This window comes from Heterodontus francisci, chromosome 23 (genome assembly GCF_036365525.1).
Source record: "Heterodontus francisci isolate sHetFra1 chromosome 23, sHetFra1.hap1, whole genome shotgun sequence".
Classification (NCBI taxonomy): Eukaryota; Metazoa; Chordata; class Chondrichthyes; order Heterodontiformes; family Heterodontidae; genus Heterodontus; species Heterodontus francisci.
In genome coordinates this window covers 33,994,901-34,008,529 of record NC_090393.1, presented here as the reverse complement: position 1 = coordinate 34,008,529, position 13,629 = coordinate 33,994,901, and the positions used below count along the sequence as shown (strand labels likewise).

Sequence of the window (13,629 nt, the reverse complement as noted above, 5' to 3'; positions counted from 1 at the left end):
ATTAACACAAAGACATATCATTTAGTCGTTCTTGTGCACAAAAGATAACATGCATAATGAATGTAAATTAATCTGCAATAACGGATACTGTTCGCTCTAACAAAAAAATGCACTTAACACGTGAGGTTATATAATTTGCTAGCTTGTCAGGTATAACAGTTAAGTTTCTGAAATTCAAGGATTCCAATAGAAACTTAGTTGTTCTAAGTTATCAATTAAAGTTTTAGTTAAACAAAAGTAAGTTAAACATCTGGGACGACACCCCACCCTCCCATTTAATAAAGTTAGATAAATAATGCTTCCAGAAGCCATTTTTCAGCAATTATTGTATTAGCATGTAGTAAATGTATATGCAGTTCAAAACTCAACAGGATGCAAGACCTTTTCAAGTGCATTGTCACAGTAGGATATTCACTGCCTATTTATTATGGCAAAGGATCTAAACCTGAAACATTACCTCATTGTTCTCTCCACAACTGCTGCCTGACCTGCTTGAGTGTTTCCAGCAATTTCTGTTGCAGATTTTTAGCAGATACTTTTTTTTTTGCTTTTTGTTAACTGATCCTTGTCGGTTGGATTCAATATTGTATCATAAAAAAATCAGAATGTACTGTTTGCTGGTCTTATTCATTCTAGCCATTAAGATTGCTATTGGGCTCTCTCTAACCAAATGTGTACAGTACTTGAAAATTACCTGTACAAATAAATCTTTATAAAAAGAGGTCCAGTGCTGGCAAAAGCTCTAACTGATCATAATTGTTTCCTTCTCTAGTGATAAATCACAAGTAGACTGTAAAAACTTACATTATTAGCAGACATCCTTCCACTGTCCTCATTAGTGCTCAGCCTCACTGGTGAAACAGAGTTGTTCATAGAAAGGTCACCGTGGAGGCTATTCTTGCCCCTCGACCTTTCCCTGACTGGCGAAGAATTCATGGAACGTAGTGGTGACTCCAGACTAAATGTGTTCAGTTCCAGTCTTTCCTCACTGTTAATGGTATAGGAAGGATAAAATGAAAAGGTAAACTTGATATCTTTAAATCTGTGTTTCAAAGATACTGAGTTTTATCTATTGCCCATTCACTGACTCACAAGTCATTAAATGCAATATCAAATAATGCAGGGTGAAAACCAGCTAGAAAAGTGCATAACAGCCAAATTGTGCATTGTCAGGTCCCACTGCTAACTTCTAAGGAACCACTGGCTTCAATTTCTCTCTCTCCCCAATTTTCACATTGTCTGTAGATATTGGTGACAAATAATCGAGTACAACTCCACAGGCACCTGGTAGCACCCGAATACCTTCGTGCTTTATCTAGGTATATGAGCCAAGGCAACATCAGTAGCAAACACAATCTTTTCATAGAAGCATAGAATGTTTACAGCACAGAAGGAGACCATTTGGCCCAATATGTCTGTGCTGGCTCTGTGAAGGAGTAGTTCACCTATTGCCACTACCCCCCTTCTCCCCGTAGCCCTGCACATCCTTCCTTTTCAGATAACAATCCAACTCTTTCTTGAATGCCTTGATTGAACCTGCCTCCACCACACTCTCAGGCAGTGCAATCCAGATCCTAACCACTTGCTGCGTGAAAAAGTTTTTCCTCAGGTCACCATTGCTTCTTTTGCCAATTAACTTAAATCTGTGCCCTCTGGTTCTCGATCCTTCCACCAATGGGAACGGTTTCTCCCTATCTACCCTGTCCAGACCCCTCAAGATTTTGAACACCTCAATCATATCTCCTCTTAATCGTCTCTTCGCCAAGGAAAAGAGTCCCAACTTCTCCAATCTATGTAACTGAAGTTCCTCATCCCTTTTCCTCACCCAATGTTTCCAAAATGCACTTAGTAAAAGAGATTCTATGCTCAAATCTCTAGAATGGAGCATGAACTCACAACCTTCTAACTCCAAGGTGAGAGTGCTACAACTAGAGTTTAGTTTGACACTTTTTTAAAAAAAAGTCAGAAGTCAAAAAATTCCTGCAACTCAACATGCCCCCTCCCAATTAATGTACAAGGAATGAAGCAGTGCCTCAGCAAATACAGGTACTTCCAGAAATAGTGGTATATACTGCACCGAACCCATATACAATATTTAGTCTGGAAATTCCTCCCTATGGCGCAGTTCAGAATCCTACTGCAGTTTTCCTAAGATTTCAAATGAAACTCATCCTAACTTGCTCTGCTATCAATGGCTGCCCTTTTAATCCTTAAGTCTTTTTTTTTTTTACAACTGAAGTTCTCGCACCTCTTTTTTTCCACACTAGTAGGACTGTCTACCCCACGTGAGGATCCTGAACCATCGTTTAGGTACAGCCACCACAAGTCCTTTACATCTACAGCAGGCTGATAAATCTTCATCCAATCTTGTTCTGAGATCGGAGGCTCCTGGTCGGTTTCATTCTTTGTATGAGGCCGAATCATTTCTTCACTCATTCCACATTCATTCAATTCATTGCTGTATTTGTCATCTATTTTATGATTCTCTGAAGTCTTTGCTGCTTCTTTGGATGACATAATAGAAGTTGCACTTGTCTTTGAACAAAGAGGGTAATGGTTGTCTACTGAAATGGTGGTTAAGTTGCCTTTGCAATGGCAAGAACTGCTGCAACTTGGACCGTGATGATCAATATTTGTATAAGCTATATTATGTTGTTCCATATATTCTGTGGTATTGGCATCAGAAGATCCTTCAAATCTCCACTTTTGCTTCCTTGACACTTGCTGTAAATTGTCATCTCTTGCCTGAGGTGAGATACAATTGTTTGCAGTTGTATATTTGCAGTTTTGTTTTGGTACAACATATTTTGTAGGTTTCTTATTAGAACCATTAGCATTAGTCTGAAGAGTATAGCTCTTGAATGCCAGATTTCCGTTAGCAGACTGATCAAAGTCAGTTGGAAAGACAGTTTGAGCATTAACACATTCAGATGAGGTATAACTTCTCCTAGTGTTGCCCACTTCTGTGACTAACAAATGGCTCTGCTCTTTGCTATTATTTGAAATTAATTCGCCATTGTAGTTCTGCATTGATTTTATTGTTTCTTCCTTGTGTCTATTGGTCATGCAATCTTTGCTTGCCTCCTTTTTCCATTTTCTAATGACCATATCATTTTTGTGTTCTTGTTCCTCTATCTCATTCTGTCCACCCCTGCTCTGTGTCACAGAGTTGGAATCTGAAAGAAGTCTACTTGAACTTAGAGAAGAAAGAAAAAAAGTACAAACAGGATCAATGGTAGGAGCTTGTGATTTAAGTTTTTATCATCTCTTTATTGAATTTTTCAAATGTTAATAGTGCACAACTCTTAAAAGAACCCCATAAAGATTTTAAAAGTCAATCAGGACTGGAAGAACTAGATATGTATATAATGTCATTATAATGAGAACATCTACATTTGTGATTCTGCTGTCAATTAAGGGAAAGTTTTCAGCTTTATATTCTATATGACAAATATATTAAGCATCAGGAACATGACAGTCGAACATGCAACATGGAATTGTCATATCTGGATACAAGCATAATTTTGAGAGTGTCTTAATGTCAATTTGCTCTTTGTAGTCCAATATTCAGTGTTTGCCATGTTAGCATTAAACCAATGCTCCACTTTTATGAAAGGACATTCCAAATATAAAAATATATTCACATATACACCATATGTTTCACTAAAAAGGTAAACCAGAAATCATTCCCCACTTGTTTTTTTGGAAGACATTTTCTACTATCTTATGTTAAGTTTAAATTACAAAAGTTAGTTATGCCTTAATTATAATTGATAAACATTCAATGATTTAATGGACAATTGGCTTCAGAATCCCAGGACCAAAGATATCAATTAGTGTCCCAATTGGGACACAGTGACCACTGCTAGAAAGTGCACGTGAATATCAGTTAAAATCATAGAGTGGTTACAGCACAGAAAGCCGCCTTTTGGCCCATCACGTCCATGCCTGCTCTCTGCGGAGCATCTTAACTTGTGCCATTCCCCTGCCTTTTCCCTGTAGCTCTGCAAATCTTTTCTTGTCCTTTTTGAAAGCCACATTGAATCTGCCTCCACTACACTATACTTGCAGCAAGAGCATTCCAGATCCTAACCACTTGCTGCATAAATATTTTCCTCATGTTGTCTCTGGTTCTTTTGGCAATCACTTTAAATCGGTGTCCTCTGGTTCTCCACCCTTCCAACGTGAATAATTTCTCCTTATCTACTCTGTCCAGACCTCTCAGGAGGTCTATCAAATCTGCTCTCAACCTCCTCTAAGGAAAACAGTATCAGCTTCACCAATTAATCCATGTAACTGAAGTCTCTCATTTCTTGGACCATTCGCATCAATCGTTTCTGCACCCCTTCCAATGCCTTCACATCTTTCCTAAAGTGTGATGCCCAGCACTGGACACAATACTCTAGTTGAGGCCAAATCAGTGGCTGGAATTTTACGTCAGGGCGGAAGCCCCGCCCACTGACCAAAAAGCCTAGAACCCACGCCATGATTTTATGTGGCCCAGGCCCTTAACTGGCCTCAGGCGGGACTTCCACCCCTCTGAGGCAGGATGTCCCACCTCCAAAAGTCCCAGCAGGAGCAGTGGCTACTGCTGGGACCACACCAAGTGAGAGGAGCAGCAATGGAGGTGGTCCCGGAATTGAGGTAAGTGTGTGTGGCCTTGCTGGGGACAAATGGCTGGGCCCTGCGAGGCAGGGTGCGGGGGGAGGTGCTCCAGTGGAGGTGGCTTATGTCGTGCGGAGGCCTTCCGTGGGTCACAGGGTGTTCGATCAGGAGGGCCCCCCCTCAACCAGCAAGGAGGCCTCCTGAGGAGCTGAGCTGCCCAGGGAGGAAGCCCTTAAGTGGCAGGCAGGCAGATTGTTATCTCCACCGCCGCTCATAAAATTGCAACAGAGGTGGGAAGGCGACGGTACCTCATCGCCACCCCCTCCGCCTCTCACTCAATTTTTATGCCCCCTCCGCCTCCAGCTTGCTCCCACAGGGAGCATAAAATTCTGGCCAATGTTTTATAAAGGTTCATCATAACTTCCTTGCTTTTGTACTCGATGCCCCTACTTATAAAGCCCAGGATCCTGCATGCCTTATTAACTACTTTCTCAACCTGCACACCCACATTCAATGATTTGTGCACCCCCTGTAAAATTGTATCTTGATTTTATATTGCCTTTCCTCATTCTCTGTAGTAAAATGAATCACTTCACACTTCCCTGCATTAAATTTCATTTGCCACCTGTTCGCACATTGCACCAACCTATGTCCTCTTGAAGTCCATAATTATCCTTCTCACAGTTCACAATACTTCCAAGTTTTGCGTCACCTGCAAATTTTAAAATTCTGCCCTGCACATCCAAGTCTAGGTCATTAATTCAGATTAAAGGCCGGCTCGGGTCTGCAAATCAAACCCAACCCGAGCCTCTGTCCTGCTCTTGTAGCCACGGTATTTACATGGCTACTTCAGTTCAGTTTCTGATCAATGGTAAGCCCCAGGATGTTGATAGTGGGGCGATTCAGCGATCATAATGCCATTGAATGTAGGGGGATGGTTAGATTTGCTCTTATTTGAGACAATCATTGCCTGGCACTTGTGTGGCATGAATGTAACTTGCCTCTTAATCAGCCCAAGCCTGATTACTGTCCAGGTCTTACTGCATTTCTACACAGACTGCTTCATTTTCTGAGGAGTCGCAAATGGTGCTGAACATTGTGCAATCATCAGCAAACATCCCCACTTCTGACCTTATGATTGAAGGAAGGTCATTGATGAAGCAGCTGTAGATGGCTGGGCCTAGGAAACTATCCTGAGGAACTCCTGCAGTGATGTCCTGGAGCTGAGCTGATTGACCTCCAACAACCACAAACATCTTCCTTTGCGCTAGGTATGACTCAAACCAGCGGAGAGTTTTCCCCGATTCTCATTGACTCCAGTTTTGCTAGGGCTCCTTGACGCCATACTTGATCAAATGCTGCCTTGATGTCAAGGGCAGTCACTCCCACCTCACCTCTTGAGTTCAGCTCTTTTGTTCATGTTTGAACAAAGGCTGTAATGAGGTCAGGAGCTGAGATGCCCTGGCGGAACCCAAACTGAGCGCCAGTGAGCAGGTTATTGCTAAGCAAGTGCCGCTTGATAGCACTGTCGACGACCCCTTCCATCACTTTACTGATGATTGAGAGTAGACTGATGGGGCGGTAATTAGCCGGGTTGGATTTGTCCTGCTTTTTGTGTACAGGACATACTTGGGCAATTTTCCACATTGCCGGGTTGATGCCAGTGCTGTAGCTGTACTGGAACAGCTTGGCTAGAGATGCAGCAAGTTCTGGAGCATAGGTCTGCAGTACTATTGCTGAAATGTTGTCAGGGCCCATAGCCTTTGCAGTATCTAGTGCCTTCAGTCGTTTCTTGATAACATGCGGAGTGAATCAAATTGGCTGAAGACTGGCATCTGTGATGCTGGGGACTTCAGGAGGAGGCCGAGATGGATCATCCACTCGGCACTTCTGGCTATAGATTGTTGCAAATGCTTCAGCTTATCTTTTGCACTGATGAGCTGGGCTCCCCCATCATTGAGGATGGGGATATCTGATATATATTCACGACTGGATGTGGAAGGAATGTAGAGCTTTGATCTGATCCGTTGGTTGTGGGATCGCTTAGCTCTGTCTATCGTATGCTGCTTATGCTGTTTGGCAGCAAGGTTGTTGATTCACCAGGTTGACATCTCATTTTTAGGTATGCCTGGTGCTGCTCCTGGCAAGCCCTCCTTCACTCTTCATTGAACCAGGGCTGACCCCCTAGCTTGATGGTAATGGCAGAGTGGGGGATATGCTGGGCCATGAGGTTACAGATTGTGATTGAATACAATTCTGCTTCTGCTGATGGCCCACAGCGCCTCATGGATGCCCAGTTTTGCGTTGCTAGATTTGTTCGAAATCTATCCCATTGAGCATGGTTGTAGTGCCACACAACATGATGGAGGGTATCCTCAATGTGAAGATGGGACTTTATCTCCACAAGGACTGTTTGGTGGTCACTCCTACCAATACAGTCATGGACAGATGCATCTGCGGCAGGTAGATTGGTGAGGATGAGATCAAGTATATTTTTCCCTCTTGTTGGTTCCCTCACCACCTGCCGCAGGCTATGCCCTTTACGAGTCGGCCAGCTCGGTCAGTACTGGTGCTACCGAGCCACTCTTGGCGATGGGCATTGAAGTCCCCCACCCAGAGTACACTCTGCTCCCTTGCCATCCTCAGTGCTTCCTCCAAGTGGTGTTCAACATGGAGGAGTACTGATTCATCAGCTGAGGTAGGTGGTAATCAGCAGGAGGTTTCCTAGCCCAGGTTTGACCATGAGACGTCATGGGGTCGGGAGTCAATGTTGAGGACTCCCAGGGCAACTCCCTCTCTACTGTATACCACTGTGCCTCCACCTCTGGTGGGTCTGTCCTGCTGGTGGGACAGGACATACCCAGGGATGGTGATGGCAGCGTCTGGAACATTGTCTGCAAGGTATGATTCTGTGAGTATGACTATGTCAGGCTGTTGCTTGACTAGCCTGCGGGACAGCTCTCCCACCTTTGGCACAAACCCCCAGATGTTAGTAAGGAGGACTTTGCAGGGTCGACAGGGCTGGGTTTTCCGTTGTCATTTCCGGTGCCTAGGTCGATGGTGGGTGGTCCGTCTGGTTTCATTCCTTATTGACTTTGTAGCATTATGATTCAACTGAGTGGCTTGCTCGGCCATTTCAGAGGGCTCTTAAGAGTCAACCATATTTTATTCCATGCACTTCAGCTTTGCTGACAAGCCCGTTATGTGGCATTTTATCAAATGCCTTTTGGAAGTCCATGTATACCACATCAACCCTCTCTGTTCCCTCACAGAACTCAATCCATTTAGTTAAACACCACTTGCCCTTAACAAGGGCATGCTTGGGCATAATCAGAGACAGACTAGCTCCACCGAAAGGGTATGGGATTCTACAGGATTCTCATGGAAATAGGGGGTGTTGATAATAGTGTACCATAGAATATAGGGGCAGGAATAGGCCAGTAAGCCCCACAAGCTTGTTCTGCCATTCTATTATGACTGATCTGTATCTCAACTCCTTTTATACACCTTTTCTCCATATTCCTCGATGCCCTTAGCTAAAAAAAAAAATCAATCGATCTTATTCTTGAAAATTTCAATTAACACAGCATCAAGCAGAGCCTTTTGCGGAGAGAGTTCCAGATTCCACAACTCTCTCGTATGAAAAAAAATGCTTCCCAATTTTACTCCTAACTGGTCCAGCTCTAATTTTTAAGGAATATCCTCTTGTTCAGAATTCCCACACCAGATCAAATAGTTTCTCTGTATCATTTTAAACACCTCGATTAGATCCACTTTCAACCTTTTAAACATGGAGCGATTCACAGCAGGCAGGCAGGAAATCTCCTGATTTCTCATGCGGCCAGTCCGCCCCTGGTTATGATGCCCCAAGGGTCAGTTATAATGCTAGCGATCATTGTTTAGGCTCGGATATAAGGACCACTCCAAAGAAATTCTGGGCATTTTTCTGTTCTCTAATTCATGAGCAATGTCAAATTGCAGCACCCTAGTGCTGCCCTAGCTGAAATTTACTTTTCACACAAATCAGTTAAACAGGGCTGTTTACACAATTAGTTAAACCACATTAGCTGGAAACACCTTCTGCCATTCTGGAACTAGCAAAAACTTTTACATTTGCTTAAGAGAACATTGGCTTGTGGTTCCAACTACCCATCCAAACCACAGCACTGTAGCTCACCTGGAACAAACTGAAACTCATATCTCACTTCTGCTCCAGTGTGGCATTAGGAACCAATGAACATTATGATCAACAAAAATTGTTTACAAGAATGGACATCATTATCACAACTAAAAGGTGGTAACTCAGAGGATATAGCCAATAGCACCACATGAATGGAACACCAAACAGACTGGTGGAGAAGCACCTGCACCTATATACTGAAACAATGTGCCAGAATGACTGCTCTTAGGTTGTCATCTAAGATGTACATATTTGTGAGCTTCCTCCTTTGGCAGACAGGAAGCCACATGCTTTCCCTAGTGTGGAAGGGAAATGTTGCAATCATATTATTCCACTTTTACAAACCTTCTACAAATCACTTTTACAAATAGAGAGAGAGAAAGTACTAGAGGAACTGACATCCTTGAAAGTGAATAAATCGCCAGGGCTGGATGGATTGCATCTCAGGTTGTTAAAGGAAGCCAGCGAGGAAATAACGGATGCGCTGAGGATCGTCTTCAAATCCTCACTAGATACAGGAGAGGTACCAGACAATTGGAGATCTGTGAAATTTGTACCATTGTTTAAAAAGGGTGCGAGGGATAGGCCAAATAATTATAGGCCGGTCAGTCTGACCTTGGTGGTGGGAAAATTGTTAGAATCTATTCTGAGGGACAGGGTAAACTGCCACTTAGAAAGGCATGGATTAATTAGGGATAGTCAGCATGGATTTGATAAGGGAAGGTCATGTTTTACTAACTTAACTGAGTTTTTTGAGGAAGTAACAAGGAGGATTGATGAGGGTAGTGCAATGGATGTGGTCTAGATGGAATTTAGTAAGGCATTTGACAAGGTCCCACATAGCAGACTGGTCAGTAAAATGAAAGCCCATGGGGAATGTGCCAGGTTGGATCCAGAATTGGCACTGGGACAGGAAACAAAGGGTAATAGTTGACAGATGTTTTTGTGAATGGAAAGCTGTTTCCAGTGGCGTTCCACAGGGCTCAGTGTTGGGTCCCTTGCCGTTTGTGGTATATATTAATGATTTGGACTCAAATGTGGGACGCATGATTGGGAAATTTACTGATGACACAAAAATTGGCCATGTAGTTGATAGTGAAGACGAAAGCCATAGACGCCAGAAAGATATCAATGGTTTGGTTGAGTGGGCAGAAAAGTAGCAAATGGAATTCAATCCAGAGACGTGTGAGGTAATGCATCTGGGGAGGGCAAATAAAGCGAAGGAATACACAATAAACAGGAAGATATTGAGAGGGGTAGAAGTGAGAGACCTTGGAATGTATGTCCACAGGTCCCTGAAGGTAGCAGGACAGGTAGATACAGTGGGGAAGAAGGCATATAGAATGCTTTCCTTTACTGGCAAAGGTATAGAATTCAAAAGCAGGGAGGAAATGCTGGAACTGTATAAAATGCTGGTTAGGCCACAGTGGGAGTATTGCGTACAGTTCTGGTCACATTACAGAAAGGACATAATTGCTCTGGAGAGAGTACAGGGGAGATTTACAAGGATGCTGCGGGGCTCGAAAGTTGCAGCTATGAGGAAAGATTGGATAGGCTAGGGTTGTTTTCCTTAGAACAGAGGAGGCTGAGGGGTGACTTAATAGAGGTGTACAAAATTATGAGGGGCCTGGATAGAGTCGACAGGAAGGACCCGTTTCCCCTAGCAGAGAGGTCAGTTACCAGGGGACACAGACTTAAGGTGATTGGTAGAAGGATTAGCGGTGACATGAGGAAAACCTTTTTCACCCAGAGGGTGGTGGGTGTCTAGAATTCACTGCCAGGAACAATGGTGGAGGCAGGAACCCAGAATTCTTTTAAAAAGGTACTCGGGCAAGCACCTGAAGTGCTGTAATTGGCAAGGCTATGGACCAGAGTCATAGAGTTATACAGCACAGAAACAGGTCCTTCGGCCCATCATGTCTGTGCTGGCCATCAAGCACCTATCTATTCTAATACCATTTTCCAGCATTTGGCCCGTAGCCTTGTATGCTATGGCGTTTCAAATGTTCATCTAAATACTTCTTAAATGTTGTGAGGGTTCGTGCCTCTACCACCCCTTCAGGTAGTTTGTTCCAGATTCCAACTAACCTCAGTGAAAATTTTTTTCCTCAAATCCCCTCTAAACCTCCTGCCCCTTACCTTAAATCTATGCCCCCTGGTTACTGATCCCTTGGCTAAGGAAAAAAGTTTCTTCCTATCTATGCCTCTCATAATTTTATATAACTCAATCAGGTCCCCCCCCACCTCAGCCTTCTCTGCTCTAAGGAAAACAACTCTAGCCTATCCAGTCTCTCTTCATAGCTGAAATGCTCCAGCCCAGGCAACATCCTGGTGAATCTCCTCTGCACCCTCTCCAATGCAATCACATCCTTCCTATAGTGCGGTGCCCAGAACTGTACACAGTACTCCAGCTGTGACTTAACTAGCATTTTATACAGCTCCATCATAACGTCCCTGGTCTTATATTCTATGCCTGGGCTAATAAAGGCAAGTATCCCATATGCCTTCCTAACCACCTTATCTACCTGTGCTGCTGCCGTCAGTGATCTATGGACAAGTAAACCAAGATCCCTCTGACACCCTGTACTTCCTAGGGTCCTACCATCCATTGTATATTCCCTTGCCTTGTTAGTCCTCCCAAAATGCATCACCTCACACTTCTCAGGATTAAATTCCATTTGCCACTGCTCTGCCCATCCTACCAGCCCATCTATATCGACCTGTAATCTAAGGCTTCCCTCCTCACTATTTACGACACCACCAATTTTCGTGTCATCTGCGAAATTACTGATCATACCTCCTATATTCACGTCTAAATCATTAATGTACACAACAAACAGCAAGGGTCCCAGACCCGATTCCTGCGGTACACCACTGGTCACAGGCTTCCACTTGCAAAAACAACCCTCGACCATCATCCTCTGCCTCCTGCCACTAAAATGGGATTAGATTGGGCGGCTAGTTTTTCAGCTGGCGCGGACACATAGGGCTGAATGGACTCCTTCTGTGCCGTAATTTTTCTTTGGTTCTCTAGTTCTGTGGTTCCAGCAGTTTACTTTAGGAAAGTGTTTTCAGAAGACTAATATCTAATCTCATGAAGCTGCCTCACTGAGATATGCTAGTTAAACAGATTATAAATAAATATTTGTTTTATATTATAATTCCTGATTGTGAAGGTACATTTCATCAAATTATATTTATACCTCAATGAGAAAATATATCCCGATATGGCACACGGTTGCTTAGTCCACATTCAATCCCTGTCTTGTGCTAGTTTTAACCAAGGCACGGTTCTGGTGTGTCGTTTTATTATACTCTGCCATGTTTCTAAACAGCGTAATCAAATCTTACTGCCTACCTAATTTCAAGAATTTTCTCTTCCTGCCTTTGGATCAACTCCTGAGAACTTTCAAGATTCAGATGCAGAAGCTGCAAGTCATGTTGTTGTTTTTCATTTACCTGATTACAAGATGTAGAAGTGGCACATAACAAACACGATAAAGATTAGATAGATACAAGTACATTACTTTCCAAACATCTGTGAAGACTAGTAAGACAGTACATGCTGGAAAAAATTAAGAAAATAACTATGGCTAATTTCATCTTAATAACTAATAATTTATATGAAATTGTGGATTTGTACACAAAGCCACATTTTCCATACACTACAACAACGTTGCATTATTATATGACTGCATTGTTACCCAGAACAATTGCAATATTTTGTTTTAAATCGTGCAGTTAATCTACCGAGAAATCAATAACTGCAAAATCTCTATGTGCCCGACAGAGTGCCTACTCTTCCACCATAAGGAGATGCTCTTTATCCAAGCTAAGAAAGTTTAGAAACTGGTTGGTAAAACCCAAGTTTGGGGACCTCCAATTGCACACATAGGCACTGCTGGATTTTAAACAGCTTAAACTGCACAACAAAGCAGTGGTAGGCTTCTTGTATCTTGCACAGATAGTACAACCAACCTGTTACTGCACTGGCTTGCATGGTTTTCTGGAACAGAGTTGGAAGAATCCCAGCTTGCAGTAATTGGTCCCCTCCTCCAGGTTGAATTAATGAGCCTGACTGGCTGGTCAATCCATTAACAGTGCCCCGGAGAGCTGCAGAACTGCCTGTTTACCCAGGCACCAAAGAGGATCGACTTGGTTTAAAATTTCCAGCCTGTCATCTCAGAACCACCTAAACTTCCAAGAGATCCAGCTTACCTCTCTCCCTTCCCTCCTAAAAGAATATTGCCACTGGTTGGTTGACAAATAACAAGCACTGGTTTAAGCCATCACTAGCAGGTATCAGGATCTCCTCACAAGCAGCACAACATATCCTAAAATGTGTAATTACATTATCACCATCCTCCTGATCAGAGCATCAAAACACACCATACCCATAGAATCATTAATTTAATAGTAGTTATTTAACTCTCTACATCACAATCATAGTACACCTGAATAAATGTGTGTTCTCATAACTGGCCTACTAGTAGCAGTTGCAAGTCTGAGTCTGAGTCTCCTCTCATCTAAAGGAAGGAAATCTGCCTTCAGTATGATGGAAGGACCTAGACAGGGTAGTTTGTTTTTACAAACATCAAATTCAGTGCCAAGTACCAGACTTATTCAGAGTTTAAATCCAGGTCCTTATGCGATGGTCTTTGGCAAAAAGGCAGTGAGGTTGGCTCCCCCCTTCCAGGAGATTCAGTTACAGGTCAATTAAGCTCGCTTTCCCTTCTCGCCGCAAGAAAGAAAAAGAATGAAAGATAGAGAAGGAAATAGGGCGAGTTACAGTCAAACAAAATATAGAGACAGAGGAGGAATAAGAGGGTAAAAGAGATTAAGAT

At 43.0% G+C, this 13,629-nt stretch overlaps 1 protein-coding gene across 3 annotated transcripts in view; it reads right to left on the bottom strand.

Annotated features, from left to right (window-relative positions):
• ccdc62 (coiled-coil domain containing 62) overlaps positions 1 to 13,629 on the bottom strand; it is a 53,114-nt gene that overhangs the window by 13,167 nt on the left and 26,318 nt on the right. For 2 of the 3 annotated variants that reach the window (XM_068055057.1, XM_068055056.1), the window contains exons 11-13: positions 12,144 to 12,244; positions 2,249 to 3,196; positions 805 to 988 (exon numbers count right to left, since the gene is read on the bottom strand). In XM_068055057.1, coding sequence (XP_067911158.1) covers positions 805 to 988; positions 2,249 to 3,196; positions 12,144 to 12,244 — 1,233 coding nt within the window. The remainder of the gene's footprint in view (positions 1 to 804; positions 989 to 2,248; positions 3,197 to 12,143; positions 12,245 to 13,629) is intronic. The other variant, XM_068055058.1, reaches the window with a different exon arrangement.